The sequence below is a fragment of the Chelon labrosus genome (assembly GCF_963514085.1).
Source record: "Chelon labrosus genome assembly, chromosome: 17".
Classification (NCBI taxonomy): domain Eukaryota; kingdom Metazoa; phylum Chordata; class Actinopteri; order Mugiliformes; family Mugilidae; genus Chelon; species Chelon labrosus.
The window spans coordinates 10,914,228-10,934,550 of NC_140350.1; the positions used below are offsets into that span (position 1 = coordinate 10,914,228).

Here is a 20,323-nt window from a genome sequence, read left to right on the forward strand (position 1 = left end):
AACATTTTTTTCTTACCGACCAGTATTACCTTATCGCAACTGAATGAACAAGCATCCGAGGCTCAAATATTTAACACGTTTGCTTGACAAATGAAGCCACAAACGAATGAACTGATCATTAGTATGCATTTCGACAGTGGACTCACAGTTGACGGTGATGTCTACGGTCTGCACATCTGTGTCAATATCGTTAACAGCTGTGCATTCGTACGTCCCCGCTCTCTGTCTGGAGATGGATGGGATTTCCAGGTACTCATCATCTGATGCCAGGTCCCCTGTGAAAGATCACACAAAGCAGCAGAAAGAGGAGAGGGTCATTCAGAGTTAATGTGACGAGTCAACAGCTGTGGCCTCGCTTGGTATTTTCACGCTACGTGTCCCTGCACGGCCTCCCCTCACACCGGTGAACGGAGGAAGGTGTTGATCATGAGCGCTGACGGATATTTTCCCGCAATCGTAATACCTCTTTGGTTTGTGATGCAGAGCGCTAACAGCTGTTCTCGTACTTTGAAAAGGAAAATATCATTTATTTTAAGAAAAAGAGAAACTCGAAAAACAGAAATCAAAGTCTGGGAGAAGGAGACAGATCCGGGTAAAGCTTGTAGCAACCTTATCGGGCGTGACAGGCACATTGCATAAAGCTGCATGTGCGTCAAAACTTACACCGGTAAGTATCACGACATGTGCCCAATTCCATCTTCCTCTCATGCTTCTGTGTTGTTTCTCTCAGCACTCGCAGTGACTGGCTCTTGAGCTTACTGACATTTTTCAGAGGTTGTTACAACACTCAATGATTAGTGCTTTGTTCAGCCTCCACTCATTATCACTTGTCTGTCAGAACTTTCATATTCTGTTCTTTTTTCGTGCGTGTTTGTGTCTCTCAAGCCTGCAAGCAAACTACTACTGATATATGAGAATATGAACGTGTGGTGTTGAGGGGGGAGAGATGCCAGCCTCGCTTCTTTTTTTCTTGTATCAATTTGACACGCTTGACAGAAACACTTAATACAGCACTCACTACACAGAACAAAAGACATAATTGACTTCAGCCTCCTCCCAAGATGTTGGAGGGTGACAGTAATAAATTACACATGGATTCACTTTGCCGGGTTTAGGCCCATTACTGAATTGCACCTGGGAAGGCTGTTAGAAGACGGGAGTCCTCGCTGACACGCTGATCACCTGACGAGCGGTGTCAGGAGGGCTCGCATAGGTTCCGCTCTGTTCCATTTCTGCTCCTCTTTTTCCGTCCCCGCTCTCTCTCAAAACGGGGCGCTGCGATTTGCCAACGGAGACCGCGGTGTCAGTTAAGGCAGCACGGCAAATACTCATAGGAGAGTTAATCAAGACGAGGTTGCCGGCTGACGCACACTCAGTCAGTTTTATGGCGTGCGGCTTCACGTCAGCGGAGGAAGCGGCTGTCATAGTTAACTGGCAAAAAGATGAATTTACTGATTTCACTGTGAATACTTTCATTCTGTCCAATCAGTTGTTTAATGTTGTCTTGGTCTCTACTCTAACAACAATTAAACATATTTGCTATTCAGGATTAAAAATCTGCATCCATACATCAGTAGGCTACTTTCATGAGTAGTCAAGTCTTGCAGGACGTCGAGCTGCTTGCAGTATCAACAAGCAGTGGTAAACATTGACTAATATAAGCTTGCATGCTACGGTTAACACATTAAAACTGACATTTAGATCATTTTATTTCCAGTCCACACTCACGTTATCCCTCAACCATTTTCTCACCTACGCTTTACTATTTTTCCTGTAAAGTTATGCCAGTTTGTTGCACTGCAGTCTCCCCTTTGTGTATGCATTCAGTTCTCCCTGGAAAGGCATGATAAAATAAATAATATCCTGTAGTGTGTAGTGCGTTACGGTAAGGGTCAGGATGCTATATTGAAATCTTCTAGTGTGTACCCGTTTGAGATCAGAGGGAACGATATCCGCGACGTTTCTGCTTAAGCGTGCGAGGCAACCAGATTTCAAACTCGGGCAGGATTTCAAAACTGTTGTTGTCTGAGTTCAGGTCCAGGGGATTATTAGGCCAACTGAACCTCAGGTTTCTTACGACTGCCTTAGGAATCTGGTAGGAATTTGGTTAAAAACAATAGACTCTTATACAACACATAGGATGGATATAGTCATCATGAAGTGTAATCCTAAAGTCTGTATCACACTGCGAAGTAGGCCACAATCAAATTTTCAGATCCGTGATGTGTTATTTATATTATTATCAGGGCTGGATCTAGGCATAGGCGACGTAGGTGGTCACCTAGGGCGCAACCTGCTGGAATCGGCACTGCCTCAAGTTCTCAAAAAAATCAATTAATTATTTAATTAAAACAATAAATAAAACAATAATTCACAGTCTGACTGGTGCCCTTTCCTTGCAGTTTGTCTTTAAAATAAAATAAAAAATAAAAGACAATGACCTGTAGCTGATATTGTCCTGTTCGTGCACAACAAAATGCATAACCACAACTAGATAATCATTTATGTTAAGTTGAACACATTAAGTAATAGTCTGTCTGCTGCAGCTACACATTTTGCACGTACTATACCGTAGCAGCAGAGAGGAGCTCATCCAAACTGAAGCTTATCAAAACGTACCTGAGATACAAACCATAATTTCACTAGGGCACCAAAATGGCTAGAGCCATTGTAATCCACGTGAATGGAGACAGGACTTATTTATTCAGCTGTTTCTTGAAGCCTTAGGAAAGCAACCCGTTGTCGACACAAACTCACTGGAAGGCGCTCAGGACAGATATTACTCAGGCGGGATTCCTTTCCAAGCCTCGAGCCCTAAACATGTGTTGATTGTAAACATGAGGCTGTTATAATTCATGACCCCTGTGTCAAATATGCGGCATTTCACAGTCGTACAGTATGCAGAGTACTACACCACCAGCAGCCAGGACCTCGACTGGCTCAGCATCAAAGGCCTTCAACGCCTCCGATCCATCCTCACCTTTACATAAAACTCCCTGCATCATTCATTTAAATGTAAAGTGTATGCACCACCCGCGAGTACATTATGTGAACTGTTTGGATTAGCCTGTATTGTATTAGCTGCTTACAGAATGTGATCTGATCTTCCTTATAGTCACAAGTATAAACCAGCACAATGTCCTGAAGCCGGTCACGCGGCAAACCGATGAAGATTTGATGCACACAGATGAAAATTTGACAAAGAAAACTCATTTTTTTTCACGCCACTCTAAATAAAACCTTATCATTATTGTTTGTATGTTGCTGTCCAACCTCGCGGGGTCACATTGCTGCCCCTCTCCGAGCACCACAGCTGTCAAGCCGACAGCCAGTCACCCGGTGAGCCGGTGAAAACAGTGCCGCATGCCAAAGAAATGAAAGCCTAATTTTGGAGGCTTTCTTGGAGAGAGAACTACCGAGTTTGTGACCGAGTCATTAGCACCGTAGCAGTGTGTCGCACACCGCAATTAAAGTGACATGTCAGGGCATCGGGGAGACCACTCAGAAGAACGTGGCCGAGAGAAGAAAGCCGAGAAAGTCAGGAAGTCTCAGGGGAGGCCGGCAGAAGATAATGTACCCTTTCTGCGTCCCCGAAATACCAGTGCTCAAACTCAAGGGCAAAGAAGAAAATGGGGTAGAAAATGGAAGAGAGAAGAAGATATTTGTGTGCAGGGCAAGAGGAGCAACTCTGGAGTGGAAAAAAAGACAGGAGAGCAGATGCTTGAGGGATATAGGCATTTAAGGAGAGGGAGCAGTGGGATACGATGAGGTAGGATTTAAATTGATGAATCCAAACAAGGGGGGAGAGAAAGAAATAGAGGCAGAATGGCAGACAGGAGCTGTTAACAGATAGAACCGCACACATAACCAAAGTGAAAGTGGGAGTGGAGACGCCATGTTATCGCGGGGGGGAAAGGTGGCTTGTGTGAAATGTGCTGAAAAAGCAGCGACAAAAGCTCTTGTTATTCCGGCGAGCGCTGAGAAGGAAAAGCTTATTTTAAAGATGTCAGAAAAGACAATGAAGGAGAGGAACAGACTGCCGCTTTAATGCAGCGTGACTCTTAAACTGCGCCTCTGTTTCCGCCGCTGTATGAGGTAAATACACAGATAAGGATTTTTCCACCGATTATCAGCCTTGGGCATATTGGATTTCTTTATGTGCAAGGCTTCCCGTGATACACAATCCTCTTTGAAGGAAACAAACCTAAAAATGGTGAGCGGAAATAAAAGTATCATGGAAATACAGTAGCTCGAGTTTCAACGTATTACTGCGACGTGACAAACAAACTGGTAAAATTCCTCTGTTGCGACTATACAGTTTTGATTTTATTCGCCAGTGGCTTTTTTGTGTCTAGTTCACTTACAGCATACTATAAAAGAGCAGCAGTAACTGAAGGATACAGTATGTGAGTGAAAACTGTGAATGCAATTCAAACAAGTGAATGCAAATGAATCACCACCTTCTTTTTCTGTTTCTGCACACCAGATAAAAAAAAAAATGCATGTTATTAAAGCACATCCATGGATACAGCATGCACAATTCAACAGGTATTAATTGTGTTTTTAATGTGTATATCCACCCAGGAGCAGCAGATGGAAAGAAGCCAGGGAAAAAAAACGAATCTAAGGGGAAATAATAAAATCTTGTTTCTAAAACAATGTGATATATAACAGATGGCATCAAAATGACCATTAAAATTAATTCTTCTCCCCTCATACAGCCCACGTATCCTCTACAGGAAAGATTTTCAGATTTTTATCTGTGTAGGAAAGGCACAAAAATCCGAAGTAGATGCAGTGGGGGCGCTCAGATTCCCAAGGTTTGTGATGACCTGAATGTGGGTTGTCTGAAATGGCAGCATGTTGCAATTTTGCTAAAACTAAAAACGTATTCTACACTTTGACCCAAAAGAGAATATGTATCCTGTAAAAAAAAAAAAAAAAAAAAAAAAAAAAAGCTATAAACCTGTGCATCAAAAAAGAAAAACAAAACATGCTGCTGCTGCTAAATGCACAGACTGACGTTATTCAGTGTTCACCAGTACAAGCAGCAGGCCCAGACACTATATAGGGCTGTATACTCAGGGAAGATCATTAGTATTATTATTTTTTTGTTCATGTAGCCTTCTTTCTGTGTGCTAAAATTCCCATTCAATCAGGATTTTAGTCAAACCTCATTTATGTATAAATGACGACAACTCTGGATGCTTCCCGTCGTTTTAGTGCAAAGAAGTACATCACGACAATGCCCGTTACTTTACAAAACACCATACGAACAAACTGAAATTATTTAAGAAAAATAGGTGCGATCTGAGCGCATTGCTGCCACCTGCTGTTCAGCCCTGAGTCTCTGTGTTGTGTTATGTTCGCAACTCTTACTACAGTGATTCCCAATTTGGGGTACGCGCACCTGAAAGTGACATAGGAGGTACGTGAAAGAGTTGACTCTGAACTCATCAAAAGACTGTTTTTCATGTGAGGTAATTATGTTAATTGCTATATTGTAGGACACCTGGCTTTGAAGCTATGTATAAGCTTACTGCTAATGTAGCTAGCGCTAGGTCACCTAAATAAGAAAGATGCCGATTCCCTGAAATGTCTGTGATTGGTGGGCAGGTGCAAATCTCCTGATGATCATAAAAGCTGTGGTGAGTTTGTACTTCAGTTTCAAGTGGATTCATAACTAAATATGTTCTAGAAATGTACAAATGTTTGGTAGAGTTCTTTTTTTAAAAGTAACTGCTGTTGCTCACTGAAAATGCTAGTAAATAAATCTATTTTGTGAGAAATAATTCACTTTAAGAGATTTTCACAGACATTTCTTTTTCTAGCTGCTACAAGTGCGTGAGAGTAGGGGGTACACGGCTGGAGGTGAAATGTCTGAAGGGGTACGGGCTGTGAAAAGTTTGGGAACCACTGTCTTACTAAAACAGTGTGACCCCTGGAGGACAAATCAGGAATAGCAGTTACTTTTGTTGAAAATTTGCAGTTAATGTCTTCTAGGTCATTTTCACATTTTGCAAATCCATCCCGCTGCTCCAGATCGGACCCCCTGACGGACCGGTTTTGGAAACCCCTGATTTAAGGGGACAACGTTCTTTTCAGTTTTTCTGGCAAATACTAGGGATGATTTGCAATCTTTAGTCGGTGGTGCAGACAGCTTGGTTTACAAGATCAGAATAGAAGTAAATGTCCACTAACCTAAAGAAGCTGTGAATTGTGGGCTTCATGGCATTGTACAGAACTTACATTAACTCATTTATAATATGTAAGCCAACAACATATTTTTGCACAAAGCTGCAACGTAAAACATCGTTTTTTTTGCCAATAAGAATAACACTCTCTACGTGTCAAGGAAGGTGACATGCATCTTTCAGAACTTAAATTAAAAATCCTTGAGCAAAGGAGAAACTCAATAAAAGGTCTTTACTTTCTGTTCACAATGACACAAAATATAATTGCAGACAAAATTAAAATCGGAGTGATATAGTACTTGAGTTCAATCTTTCACCTTCGGGAGGGTCGGAAACTACAACTACCAACTCTATCAACTTCGGATGAATCTTTCTGAGTAAAAAAAAAAAAAAAAAAAAAAAGCGCCGTGCAAATGTCGGAAACTTTTATTGCTCCCGGGTCAAATTCAATCATGTGCATGTTCATTTCGGCTGCCTTAATGCACCGCGAGCCGGCTGACCGCCCGGGCTGACAAATTTTGCAGTCAGGTTGTGCGGTCTGTGGGAGATACCGAGGATCACTTCTGATCCGCCACAAGCCCCTAAAGCCATCTATCTATCAAAGGTGAGGGGGAGCTGGGTCACGGCTGTGTGAGAGCCCCGGCCTCTGTCTGAAATCATAAATCTTTATGCACACACACACACACACACGCGCACCTACACACACACACGCTCTGGATTTTTATTTATTTAATTCCGTCTTTTTAACGGCTGCGAGTGTTTGCAAGAGCTGGGCCCACACACTGAATGGCCCCAGGCTGGTGAGGAGTTGCACTGCAGCTGGGAGATACTGGAACAAGAAAAAGTTCGGACTTCAGCAAGGACCGGGACATTTGCTGCTCTGCTCGGTCTGTGAATCTGTGTGACAGCTGAGCAGTGTGACTGAGTGTTTTGACAAAGCTTCCTTATCAAGCCCTCGCTTTAATAATGGACATACAACTCATAATAAAATCGTAAAAATGTAGGAAAAAATATAAAATTAAGGAGAGCTAGAATCCAGCACACTGAAAGTGAACAATCTCAGAGAAAAGAAAAAAAAAAACAGCAAATAAAACGACTGAATCACTGTCTTTTATCTTGTAAGCAGAAAATCAACATGACAGCTTCTCAAAGAGAGGCTGGTCTATTTACATTCTCATCCCACACTAAACTAAAATAGACATCCCTGCATTGTAGTTTTGCTGGTGCACGCCAAAAGAGATCTTCACTATGAATTTCAATAGGACTCACTTGGATATTGATTTTTAAACAGATAAATAAACATAAGAAACCGGTCAGTGAATCAATTTTGATCATGGAGAATGCTGAGGTGAGCACCAAATAAAGGGAGTCTTTGAAAGAGGCCACCGCTGAAAAATGGCTCGATTTCTATAAAGAATCTTAATTGTTTTGGTGATGCAAGAAAAATCCGCCGAAGGTGTAGCCACATGCTGCACGGACGCACACACACACACACACACACGGGGTGAAAGGAGGATGAGATGCATTATGCCTGTGCTGTGCTGCCAGATCAGAGTGGTTTTTAATAGAACTGGGGCGGGTGAACAACACTTGGGCTGGTCTGGTATCAGTTTGGCATTTTTTCTAATTACTTTTTAATTTAGAGCTTGTGCCTCTTTTGAAAGAGAGAAGCTCCTTAGTCTTATCAGTGGACATGAAAAAGACAAAATGTCTTTGCTCATTACTCAGTGTAGCCTTTGCTGTGTATGCGACAATAAACTTCTTGAATTCTGAATCTTGTAGCAGCTAGGTGTGAGTAGTTGTGGTGGTTGCCTGCTGCGGTTTGTTGCTGGGTGATTTCTTAGACTGCGCTGATTTTTATGACAGGCAACTCTAGTGGTTTGGTGGTATTTGAACAGGTCGGGACACCACCAACTGTTACTGTTGACACTATCTGCTGTTCACAATACAGGAGTACACTGATCAGGCGTAACATTATGACATGAGAAGTAAATAACAGTGGCCGTCTTGTGACAATTCAGTGTTCTGCTGGGAAACTTTTGGAGCTGGCATTCATGTGGATGTTATTTAGACATGTACCATCCACCTAGACCAGACCAGCCACCCACACCCCATAGCAATGACACTACCTGATGGCAGCAGCCATCCCCAGCAGGATGGAGCCTGATGTAGGCACAAACACAAAAACAGTTTAGGAACAACTCAAAAAACATGAAAAGCAGCACAAGGTGTTGACCTGACCTCCAGATTCACTTGATCCCAAACTGATCAAGTATCTGTGGGATGCACTGGAACAAGCCTGATCCACAGAGGCCCCTCCCCTCAACCCAAAGGACCCAACTGTTTTGAAGGCACAAAGGAAACCTACACAATATTAGGAAGGAGATCATAATGTCACGCCTGAGCGCTGTAAGTGGACCATCTCTTGAGTCCACTAACTTCAATTTCATGAGACATGATGCCTTTTTTTCACACAAGTGCATTTTGCTGTGTTGCAAGATCGTGTCTTCAATTTTAAACTCATACGTTCCTCTTAGTGTTCACCGAATTATAAGTTAACCCTGGATGCTGATTGTGATTCATGATGTCAATATCTTTTCTAGATATTGACATCATGAATCAGCACGTGCCGAGGGAAGAGGAATGACTCTGGATATACTTCCAATGAAGGTACAAAACAATACCACCTACACCTCAATCGATTCTCTGAATGGCCATATCCAGAGGCAAGCTGAGGCGGAAAAAAGATATCATAATGGTTTAAATCCCGGGATAACAACCCACTTTTGGATAATCTTTCCTGAAAGGTCTTCGGTGATAGCACGCGGAAGCTAAAAGCCTGCTCACTGTCAGCACTTTCAGCATACATGGCCAATCACTCCGTGAAGTGGGTGTGAATATTGGTTTTTCAGTTTCTGAAAACAAAAACATTGGAAGCAGATCCCCTCACTCTAATGAATGGAGAACAGGCGGTGTTCCAGCATCTGACAAGCACTTCCATGTCAGCATTCTAGTGCCTTTAGGGTATTTACTGGAGCTTGCATATTTGGAGAGATCCAGACTGTAGTGTGGCGTGAAAGATGAAAGCAGATTAATGTGTAGGGAAACCTATCCCCTGCTCAATAGGGCACTGTGGCCTCCTGCAGAAAAGTGTTGGTGCTGGTCCAGCTGCTTTTTCATTGGTTTGCATTCAAGGCCCTGCACCAGGTGCAAACAAAAACAAGGGTAAAGTGAAAGCACAAGCTGTGTGGTAGACAGCTATTCAAAAACATTTTATTCTTTGCTCTAAGTCTTAGAAAAGCCAAGAGCAAAATGTTTCTAAAGATTAACACTATTGTGAAATGTCATGTTAAAATACTGACGTTCTAAACGTTGAAAGCAGGAAATTAAAGTGAAAGGAAAGAGGCCACAGTGAGAGACCATGGTTTAAAATGTCTAATATTATGTTAACCTAACCGACAGCAGCAACCCAAAGATAAATCCCTGCCCCAGTGAACTCTTACTTCTCTGACTCCCTACTTATAAACACTCTCTTCATCCAGCTGTTTTATAAGTTTATAACAGAATGCATAATGGGATGCGTGTCAAAGTTATTGCACCACAATGCAGCAGGAGCTGATGATGGTGTTTGAGCCACACAGTTGGTGGCGCTCTTTTGCAGAAACCTTCATCACCAAGACTTGACAGGGCTGTCATGCTCACACGGTCACTTTAAGTCACATTTCCAGCATGGACTGGGGTCAGTGCTCTGCTGGAAGATGGAAAAGGCAGCGGGGGTGAGCTGACGATCTCTTATTAATGATCCTTAAGAATTCGGATCTCAGCTTTGTGGATGCTGATCAACCTAAGACTGATAAGTTTTTTGTTTTTTTTTAAAAAATGAAGAAAGTGCAGTATTTTCTTTTTCCTTTTCTTGACAACTTTCAAAGATTTGACCAGAATCAATAGAGGCAGCATCCCACATTTACTCCTGTTGCGATGGATGAAAATGTGGCCCAAATGGTTCTTTTTACAGACAAATGTACATTTAGTTTCATTTCAACATTACAGGGGTCTCCACTTTGAGGCAGAGAAGCACATCACTGAGCTCATGTCGCGGTGTCGGAGCTGTCACGCTATGCAGGAAACACAGTTACTGAAATGGTTTTCCTTCAGACCTTGCCATTCAGAATGGTGCGATAAATTGGGATTTAATATCCCAAGTACCGCAGGTGAAATTAGGTTACAGAGCACTCCTTCATTTTCCCAGGACATTTTCACTGTCAGACTGTGAAATGTAGTCTTCAGCGTCCTCAAATCAAATCAGATGCTTAAATTAAATCAGCCGTATTTGCAATTGAATCTTGTATATACACACACATACAAGGAATTTGCTCTCTGCATTTAACCCATACAAGTGAGCATGCTTGTGTGGGTTATAAGTAGGGTAACAGGGATGCGCTTACTCAATGCACTTCAGGGATGTGCATAGAGTGAGGATAAAAACCAATGAACTCACAGTCCCAAAGCAGCTTCTCTAACCGTAATCAACAGCTTCCCCATTGTTTGCTGCCATAAGCCCCAGATAGTATGTCCACTGTCTGTTGGGAGAGGAAGTAGTAATAGGTTTAAAAAAAAAAAGATAAGAGAAAACTCAAAACTATTTGGTTATATGTGTAGGAAGCCTGTTCTTGGGTTGGAATGCAATATGTATACCCAATTAAAGCTTTATCAACATCCGTGGATGGTGCCCACCTGAAAACTGATCACCAGAAAATCGACCAAACAAAAAAAAAAAGATACCAACAAATCGTTCTCTTTTAGGTTCATTATGTACAAAACAGATGTTCCTGATAGAAGCCTAAACTCCCCATCATCCAGCCAACCATTTAGAGCTAAAGAAATTGGATGATTGGTGAAACGTCTTCTCAAAAAGACAACAGATCCAGTTGTCCTTGTTTCAGCTTTGCTTTTGTCCTGTATACCATGAGCTAACTGACTGAGAACCTTCACAGACATCATTTAGATTGCTTAGAGCCAAAGAACATGCACATCATTGGGACTAAGGCAAGTTCACCTTTGACTTTTAAATCAGTTGGACTAATATAGGGTTTCGAATGTTTTTGAGATCAGTAAAAGTAATATGATGTATTTCTGAGGCTGCAGGAACTGCCTCTACTTCCCTTCCACAAAGCTGAAAGAAGAATATTGCAGTGAACAATCCTGGCGGCCAGAGGATAAATCCTGACAACTCTGGTGAATGCCTCGAGCACTATCAGTAGCTTTTTTATTCATTTGTGGGTCAAATGTGAAATGCCTTAACAACTATTAGTTGAGTTATATTGCTATTTTATGAAGATGCTTAAAAAAATTCTCTTCCTAAGTCATGTGGGTGTCTCCGTGCATACATGGACATGGCAATTCAAAGGGAAAACACACACTCACTGCCAATCACATCCCTGACTCTGAAACTGTTCAGTCAATCGCAGTAATGCATGATAACAGCTCAAAAGGGAGATGAAATTCACCTAGACTGCTGCATGGGATTATAAAATGATCATTTGTAATGGACCCAACTCATGTGTGTATAACTGTCTGTGTGGTTACGCTGTAGCAGCCTGTTAAACTGCATTGTTGTGTCTGTGCCTTCTTTCTGACTTCAAATGGTAACAGAGGTTTAATGAATTCAAAGAGAAACTTTAAACTATAAAACAGATGTGTATACTGTAAGAATCATTCAGCGATGAGATGCTTTAACCACATCAGTCTTTAAGTGACCGCCACCTAAACAGACGTGGGTCAGAAACGTCTTTTCTCAGTGCAAAAGTGTAGAGTACACATTTTACACCGAAGTTCCAAAATAACTTGCTTTGCATCGCCTCACTGAAGGCCTCACCTTACTGCAGTTTATGTGTAGGGCATTGCACACAAGGACAAAACCATGTTGCACACACGGGCAAATCCAATTTCAAGTACAGGGAAGTAATAAACTTTCAACGCACTGCTAGCCGCTTCTTGCACCGCCACAATTACTGGTCCTTCAGTCTTAAAATGAGTTTTGTGTTTGTAATCCATTTTGAACTATTTAATTAAACACTCATTTCCAAAGAAAAGTGTTCTAGTATTCTTGTGTGTACTAAATCACTGTGTTAACTGTGGACTGCAGTCACCTGCACCTATTAAAAACAATTGCATACATAATAGTTATTTAAATATAAGACCAGAATTTTTTAGGGTTGCCCACATTTTTACTGCTGTCAGCTCAGATCATAGACTGTATAAATATGGACAACGTGTCGCCACTTCCTTGCATCGGTCAAACTGACGGTATTTTCCCGGGATACGAGCAGCACCATCTCCATCTTGTTTGGAGTTTGGAGCCAGAGTCTGCGCAGTACGGTCCGAGAATGGAGCCACGTGGAGCCATGACATCGATGATCCGACCGCACTTTCGCCAGACGTTTAATTAATACTACGCTCTGCTCTACCTCCACCAGTTACAAGGAAATTTTGGATTATACACTGTACTCAAAAAGGCCCAGTGTAAAGGCAACATACGTTCATATGCTTACATCATCTGCTCTCACCCTTAATGTAGTCATTAATAGGGCACCCAAATACAAATGTATCTGGAATGAGCATCTGATAGAGTGTAACGTATTTCTTCAAGGTACAGACAGGAAGTCATCTCATTCAGCCATTTCTTTGGCTTCACTTTTGAGGAGCAGTTCTGCCGTCCATCTTTATACTGTCTATGGCTCAGACCTATTTGACTTTGCTTCACAAATATTGGTGTGATCCTACCAGGGCCAAGCTCACATGAGGGGTACTTCTTCCACAGAATCCTAGATAAGAGTAATTACTCAGACGTCCAGTGCCATAGAGCAAAATGCAAACCGACATAATAATATTCGTAAGACCCCCTCCGACCATGAGCCACTCCATGAAATTTCTACAGATACTTTTTTCATGAGTGTCAGTCATGTAGTCCAACTCTGGGGAAACTTTGATGTAGTTTTGAAGCCGTGGATTGAGAGTAGTGGTCTGTCTTTGTCCTATCACAGAAACAGAAAATTGTCCAGGGTGTCAAAGATGGGAGAGAGTCAGAGAGATGCCGAGTTACTTTTGAACTTTAAAGCCAGAAAAGAGAAAGACAACATCCTGTATATCCATTGTGTTCATTATTTTCTTTTATTCTTCTACAACAGGTGAGGTTTTTATTTCCCGCTGTACTCAGGGTTTAATAAATCCAGTGTTTTGGTGGTTAATGCTCCAGGCTGTATTTTAGCTTTATCCATTCACCTCATTCTTGTTTCCAGCTGTCTAAAGGCAATATCCCAAAAGAAGCATGTCATGTTACTGGCTTAGTGTGTGTTCTACACTAATCAGGCATAACATTATGCCCCTCCAGCCTCATATTGTGTAGGTCTCCCTTGTGTCTCCAAAACAGTTGTGACTCATCAGAGAATGGACATGGGCCTTCTGAGGGTGTCCTGTGGTGTCTAGTAACAGAATGTAGTTCGTGGGGGCCTTTGGGTCCTACAGGCCTCTGTGGAACATTGTGTTGACACAAGATGGTCAATGTCATTCACGTCCCCTGTCGGTGGTCATAATGTTATGCCTGAGTGGTGTTTATGTACTGTGTAAAATATATAAAGCCTGAGAAAAGCATGCAGTGTTTTAGTTGTTGCAAGATGTTGTGTTCTCAGTCAGTCTCATTAACTTTTTGGACACCCAGCAGTTTATGACTCAAGGCAACAGGAGAGTCATAAATACTGGTGCTCATCCGGTGAACCCAACACTGAATCATACAGCAGAATGGGAGACTGAATCTGTTTCTGTTGCTCACACGGAGGCAGCAGGATTCTGTAACTAATAACGCCGCACATATGACGAGACAAACTCCGGGGACCCAGCGACAGAAAGGCAACACAAGTCAACAAGCAGATAGTCCAATCTCTACAACAACTGCCTCATCGGTGCCACAGTTATTCTGGATTTCTGCGTCCCCAGACTTGTGACTTTTTGACCCTAAGAGTCTGAGTGGTAGCAGGCAACTGCCATCTCCCCTTAAAACAAAAGGAGGAAGAACAAAGAAAACTAGAAGGCATTTGTCCAGTCTCCTCAACACATTCTACACAGCCAACCCAAATTTTTAAACATTTATCCAAAACCAAAGTCTTCTCCCAGCCTTATCCAATGTAATTTTGCACGAAAATCAACCCCTACTTCACCCTCTTCATGGCGACTCTAATGCAGTTCATAAACGGGGTGCTTCTGAAGTTAATCCATCAGCCATTACATTGCACGTAAAGCAAATGGGAAAACAATTCGGTTCTACAGAATTGTAATTTCCAGGACGCAGGGTTGGCACGGCAATGTATAATGAGGCACGTATTATTTCGCAGAGGCAATCAGTGTCCTGTCTCAGTGTTTATCTCTTTACAGACAGGTCAGTCACACTTGTGCCACATTAAGATTTCAATTCCCAAATCCCAGATTTAACAAAGGGCAGCACAGATGACAGCACAAAAGCTCAGGTTTTTAAAGAGCTATGAATGCCACCGTCTTGCCTGATTAAGCAAAGCATGGATATACCAGCAATATGAATATGTATAGCACACTTGCTTTGCTTCACTTTTCAGCAGGCAATAACGGAATAAATGCCATTGAGCATGTACAATGCAACAAACGCACATTTGCTCTGGCATGCTAGTTCTGTGCATAATGCTATACACTGTGTTCATTTTCTCTGCATTAATCCTGTCATTCAAACCGTCTCCACAACATTTACATCCACACAATTATCCAAATTAATTAGTCCAATCACAACCGGGCTCGCAAATGATCTCGTTGTAATGATGATGTAGAAACAGGTAATGATGGATAATGAGTGAAGTGAGAAATCCACCACAGGTCAAACTAAGTCACAGATAGGTGTGATAAACACAGCCGAGTGAGAAGAAATAAAGGAAGGAAAGGTAATAGACGCCGCAGGAATTATTAACACAGTGACTATACGGTAGCGGGAACATATCTCAGCTAAATAATGATTCAGTACAGAAGAAAAACAAGTTACCTGAAGAGGAGAGCAGTTTCCAGCTAATGGACGGCTCTGGTTTCCCGCTGGCTTGGCACATCAGTGTGACGTTAGAGCCTTCATTCACAACAATGTCCTTTGAGAGGTTGATGATTTTTGGTGGCACTGTGGCAGAAAAAGAGACAGAGAGAAAAAACGGTTAAGTTAATCAAGAATGGCACAGATTTAAATGGTCCCTACCGTAGACAGTATATAGATGGACGACGGAACAGCTCCTCATAAGTGAAGCCAAAGCAACTAGAGCTCCCCCTGGTGGCTGGCTGCAGTATAGGTCATGAACTCCACCCCCTCCATGTTAGTGGATGGGACATGAGCCATACTAACACTAAAATACACATCTGTGTTTTTTTTCAAGGATGGTTCCTGTCATTTTAGGTAGTTAATATAATGCTGATGCATACTCAAGTGTCCATTTTTCAGATAAGTTTTGTTTTAGTTATTAGATGCTATTAGAAACAGGATGTGACATCATTATCACTACCAGTTGCCACTCCAACCGCTCTGTGAAGAGGCCCTGTGGGGCCGTGAGAAGAAATAATAATAATAAAAAAAAAAAGGAACAATAAAAAAACTATGTAAACTGTGGCTCCAAACTAGCGAGATTGCGCCACCTGTATCCCTGGGAATGTAGCGTCAGTTTGGCCAATGCAAGGAAGTGGGGATGCGTTGTTCATATGTATATACACAGCAATTGTAAATAAATCTGTGTCTGTAACAGAGAGTTTTTCTAAAGTTTGAAGAAATAGTCCTGATGACTTCACTATGACACGTTTTTTTTTAAAAAACAGTATGTTTCACCTATGTTCAAAAAAATACATAGACATTCTCCATCAGTTCTGGTTATTCTCTGTTTTTTTTTTAAAGTTCCCAATTTTCACTACAAGAGGATAATTAATACCATCACACTGAAGTTAATATGCATATCACGGTCCCACCTACTTAGCAACAAATGTGTTATTTTATATTTTTATCTACAGTTTTTTTTTTTTCTCCCCATTACATTTAGTGAAACTGCTCCATCAGGATCTGTATCTGGATCACTTGCCTTTAGGGAAATGTTCAGATAAACACTGACTACACCTTGAGTGTGCTTGCAGGAAGGCAAGAAGAAGTGTGGGGGTGAGGTAGCTCGAGAGATCCAGCAGCAAACATAGCTCTGCCGGGAAAACATGCCACAGCACGTGTGAAAAATCTTCACATCTTTTTAGGTGTATGTATATGTGATGTGAAGAGGTGTAATGATTCCTATTTTGAACGTGTAGTTATAATTTAGTACATCAGGGTAAAAAAAAAAAAAAAAAAAAGTCACTCCTTTCTGTGTGACTCATGGATAATGCAGGAACTTTGTCAGAACAGTTGTTTTCCAACACAAGAAAGAATGCATTACACCATTCAATAAAAGAGCATATTTAATATAGTCTTTTCCAGCACACAAATAAATAAATTTAAATTATGCAAACCTCTGTCATGTCTAATTCACTCTATTGTGTGACCAAAATGTTATTTCCCTATAGACAAGTAAAGCTTTTTGTCTCTGTGTTTTGAATCCATGGACTGTATGTAAATATGCACAGCGCGTCCCCACTTCCTTCCATTGGCCAAACTGACGCTATTTTCCTAGAGATACTGGCAGGGCCAACTTGCGAGTTTGGAGCCAGAGTGTGTGCAGTACGGTCCGAAGCCACGTGGAGCCACGTTATCGTTAACCCGCCCACACTTCTGCCAGACTCAGTAGCGTTTTTGTTTAATCAATACTGTGCTCTGCTCTACCTCCGCTTGTTATAAGTAAAACTTAACTAAAGCAAAACTTCCCATCATTAAAAGGAACACTTGTATATGCATCAGTATTATATTAACTACCTGAAATGACTGAAACCATCCTTTTAATTTGGCCCAAGTCCCATCCACTAAAATGGAGGGGGTGGAGCTTATGAGCGATACTGCAGCCAGCCACCAGGGGGAGCTCTACTTGCTTTGGCTTCACTTTTGAGGAGCTATTCCTCCGTCCATCTTTATACAGTCAATGGTTAAATCCAAAAAGCAGAGAGGGTGACATAATGTGTGTTCTTTCTTGTCTTACTCCAGTGAAACTGAAGTCCACTAGACAGTCTTACTTGTCATTCATGACTGCCTACCATGAAGCCCACAGATAGGCCCAACAGACTTTCTAGAGGGCACGGGTGGAAAAAGGGGGCAAACGTGCCACATGCAGTGTTCTGTGGGTTGGGGTTTATTCCACTCTCGAGGCCACAAGAGAGTGGAAGAGGCACACGGCCAAGCTAAGAATTAACCTTCTGTAACAAAAAATTTGAATTCTAGAGTAGAATAACACTGGATACTGTGACATGTTTATGGGTGTGACAGTGTTTCTTTCTCTGTCTGAAGGTTCTTGGCAGTGAGATTTAATGTCACCCATGCAAAAGGCAACAGTTCGGTACAGAGAACTGTATCCAGAACCATGCTGTTGCCAGTGGAAACATCTTCAGAAACACATTATTTTGTTCAGATTACTGCAGTGCACTGTGAAAAAAAAGAAAGAAAAAAAACAAACTTTTTTTCTCCAAACAAACACAAAAGATATCTGAATGGGGTGGGGTCATTTCATTTATTTCCAGAGCAGCTTCACTGCTGTTAAGAACTCCAGAGGATTACTGCACTTGTAGTCAGTTGATTCAAAATAAATTCTTAAAGTGCGTTGAGCTGTATTGTGTTACCAATAAGACAGAGCTGCAGAAAATTATTGATTTCTTAGCAGCCAGGCAATTTTATGGCTACCTGTCCTTTTCTCAAGGCAGACTGCTTAATCAAGGAGTCTCTTAAATGAACTGCTGCACAAAGAACCTCCGAGGCAACCACCTTAACTATCCACAGTATGAGAAGGCTGCCACTGTGTAGAATTGTTCAGCAGGTGGTTAAAAGGTGCAGTCTCCCGGTAACCAAGGTCTATGAAATATAGTTCGGAAAAAGAAGAGTTTAATATCCAGTTTGTAATGTTCCCACTCAGCAAGAAGCGAGCAAAACTAGTTTAATTTCCAAAAGGATTTCACATAAATGAAAGCCACTTTAAAATACATATGAGGGTTGTTTGGGGTGCCGTCGATGAGGTCAAACAAGCTGTTTTCAAAACACCTCCAGAGCTCAGTGCTAGATTTTATGCAGTCATTTCAAAGGAGCACAGGGCAAATTGCCTCTGAACAAGCAAAGGATACATCTGTAATACGCAGCACTTTGAAAAGTAGGATATTACCAGCTCCTCTGAGAGTGCTACTCATAGGTGAAGACTGATGGTTACAATCAGGAGGGTTAGGCTGCATGTGTGGATGTCAGCCTTCATTATGCCCTTTGCATCTTCTGAGATCACTCAGAAGAAAAAAAAAAAAACGCAGAATCCGAATTGCTCCAACAGTGAGATCAAAGCGATTGGAGAGACAAAGGGAAAAAAAAAAAAAAAAAAAAAAATCACAATGCACATGAGTGTTACCATATCTGGCAGGAAAAACCTACATAGGCGGACGCCTGGATAAATACCTAAAGGTCTAGAGCACCTGATACCACAACACAATTTCTTCCAAAGGAACAAATGATAACAGGAATGTTAAATACTTGTCTTTCTTTATTTTATTTTATTTTATTTTATTTTTATTTTTTTCAAAGTTGAAGTGACTGCTTGGTAGCTATGCCCACTGGCAATAATAAACATCATGTCATGTAATCAATATGCTATTTTATGATGCTTGTCGTTTAATAAATCCAGCGTTGACAGCGCCTCAAATCACAATTGCAAATGTTGGTAGGCGTCCCCGGAATCACAGGGTGAGAGGAGTTCAAATATGTGTTGTTTGTTTCTTTTTTTATGCTACACTGACTGTCTGCTACACTGTGTCCATTTTCACAGAAGCAGATTTTCATCCAAATATTACAGGAAATCCACAGTGAACCCGAAATTCCTGCTACAATGAGCCACTCACGCAATCTACAGTAAATACAGCTCTCTCCTGGAGAGCTTAAAATATTCTGCTGCGTATCGGACGACAGGGTGAGTTACTTAATATCACCACGGTAACAAAATACATTAATGCGCCCCTATTAAAAAATCCCCTGACTATATTATATCATCAAATTTTATTATAATGTAAATGGATAAATTCACTCATTTCATTTTCTCTTCGATGCGGTAATGATTTCTGTCTGAAATACAACTTTCCTGGTAAAACCTGTGATGACATTTAATGCAGACAGTTTTACATACTTGTAGATAGGCCCATCACCAAGTGGTGAAAAACCCCACAAAGTTTGAAATGCTTAATAAAACCTACACCGATCATTCTTAACATTATGACCACCTGCCTAATACTGTGTAGGACTCCCTTGTGCCTCCAAAACAGTTGTGACTCATCAGAGAATGGACACGGGCCTTCTTTGGGTGTCCTGTGGTGTCTGGCAACAGAATGTTGTGAGTGGGAGCATCTGGGTCCTATGGGTTGAGGGGAGGGGCCTCTGTGGATCATCCCACAGATAGTTGATCAGTTTGGGATGTAGTGAATTTGGAGGCCAGGTCAACACCTTGTGCTGATCTTCATGTTTTTTTGAGTTGTTCCTAAACCGTTTTTGCGTGTGTGTGTCTGTGTCAGGCTGCATCCTGCTGGGGATGGCTGCTGCAATCAAGGAGTGTCATTGCTATGGGGTGGGGGTGTCTGGTCTGGTCTAGGTGGGTGGTGCATGTCTAAGTAACATCCACATGAATGCCAGCAGAACATTGAATTGTCACAAGATGGCCAATGTTATTTACTTCTACTGTCAGAGGTTTTAATGTTTTGGCTGATTGGTGTATATCACTGTGACCCCACATTTGGAACAACACTGAATGACTATGTTCTGGACAAAGAACACTTGATTGCTGTAACTAAGACTGCTGAAGCCAAAGCCTCATCGCTGCCGCTTTTACAACCCAGTCACGGAGACACAGTTTTTGCACCTATCAACTAGAGTGTGTTGTATTACATGTTGGTTATGGCGAATTACCTATTAAAGAATGGCTGAAGACAGGGAA

At 41.6% G+C, this 20,323-nt stretch overlaps 1 protein-coding gene across 2 annotated transcripts in view; it reads right to left on the bottom strand.

Moving 5' to 3' along the window:
* The window catches only part of ntm (neurotrimin), a gene marked incomplete at its 5' end in the record, with an annotated part of 356,763 nt that overhangs the window by 6,657 nt on the left and 329,783 nt on the right, over positions 1 to 20,323 (bottom strand). For both annotated transcript variants that reach the window (XM_084564421.1, XM_084564420.1), the window contains 2 exons: positions 147 to 275; positions 15,253 to 15,378. In XM_084564421.1, the coding sequence (XP_084420547.1) occupies positions 147 to 275; positions 15,253 to 15,378 (255 nt within the window). The remainder of the gene's footprint in view (positions 1 to 146; positions 276 to 15,252; positions 15,379 to 20,323) is intronic.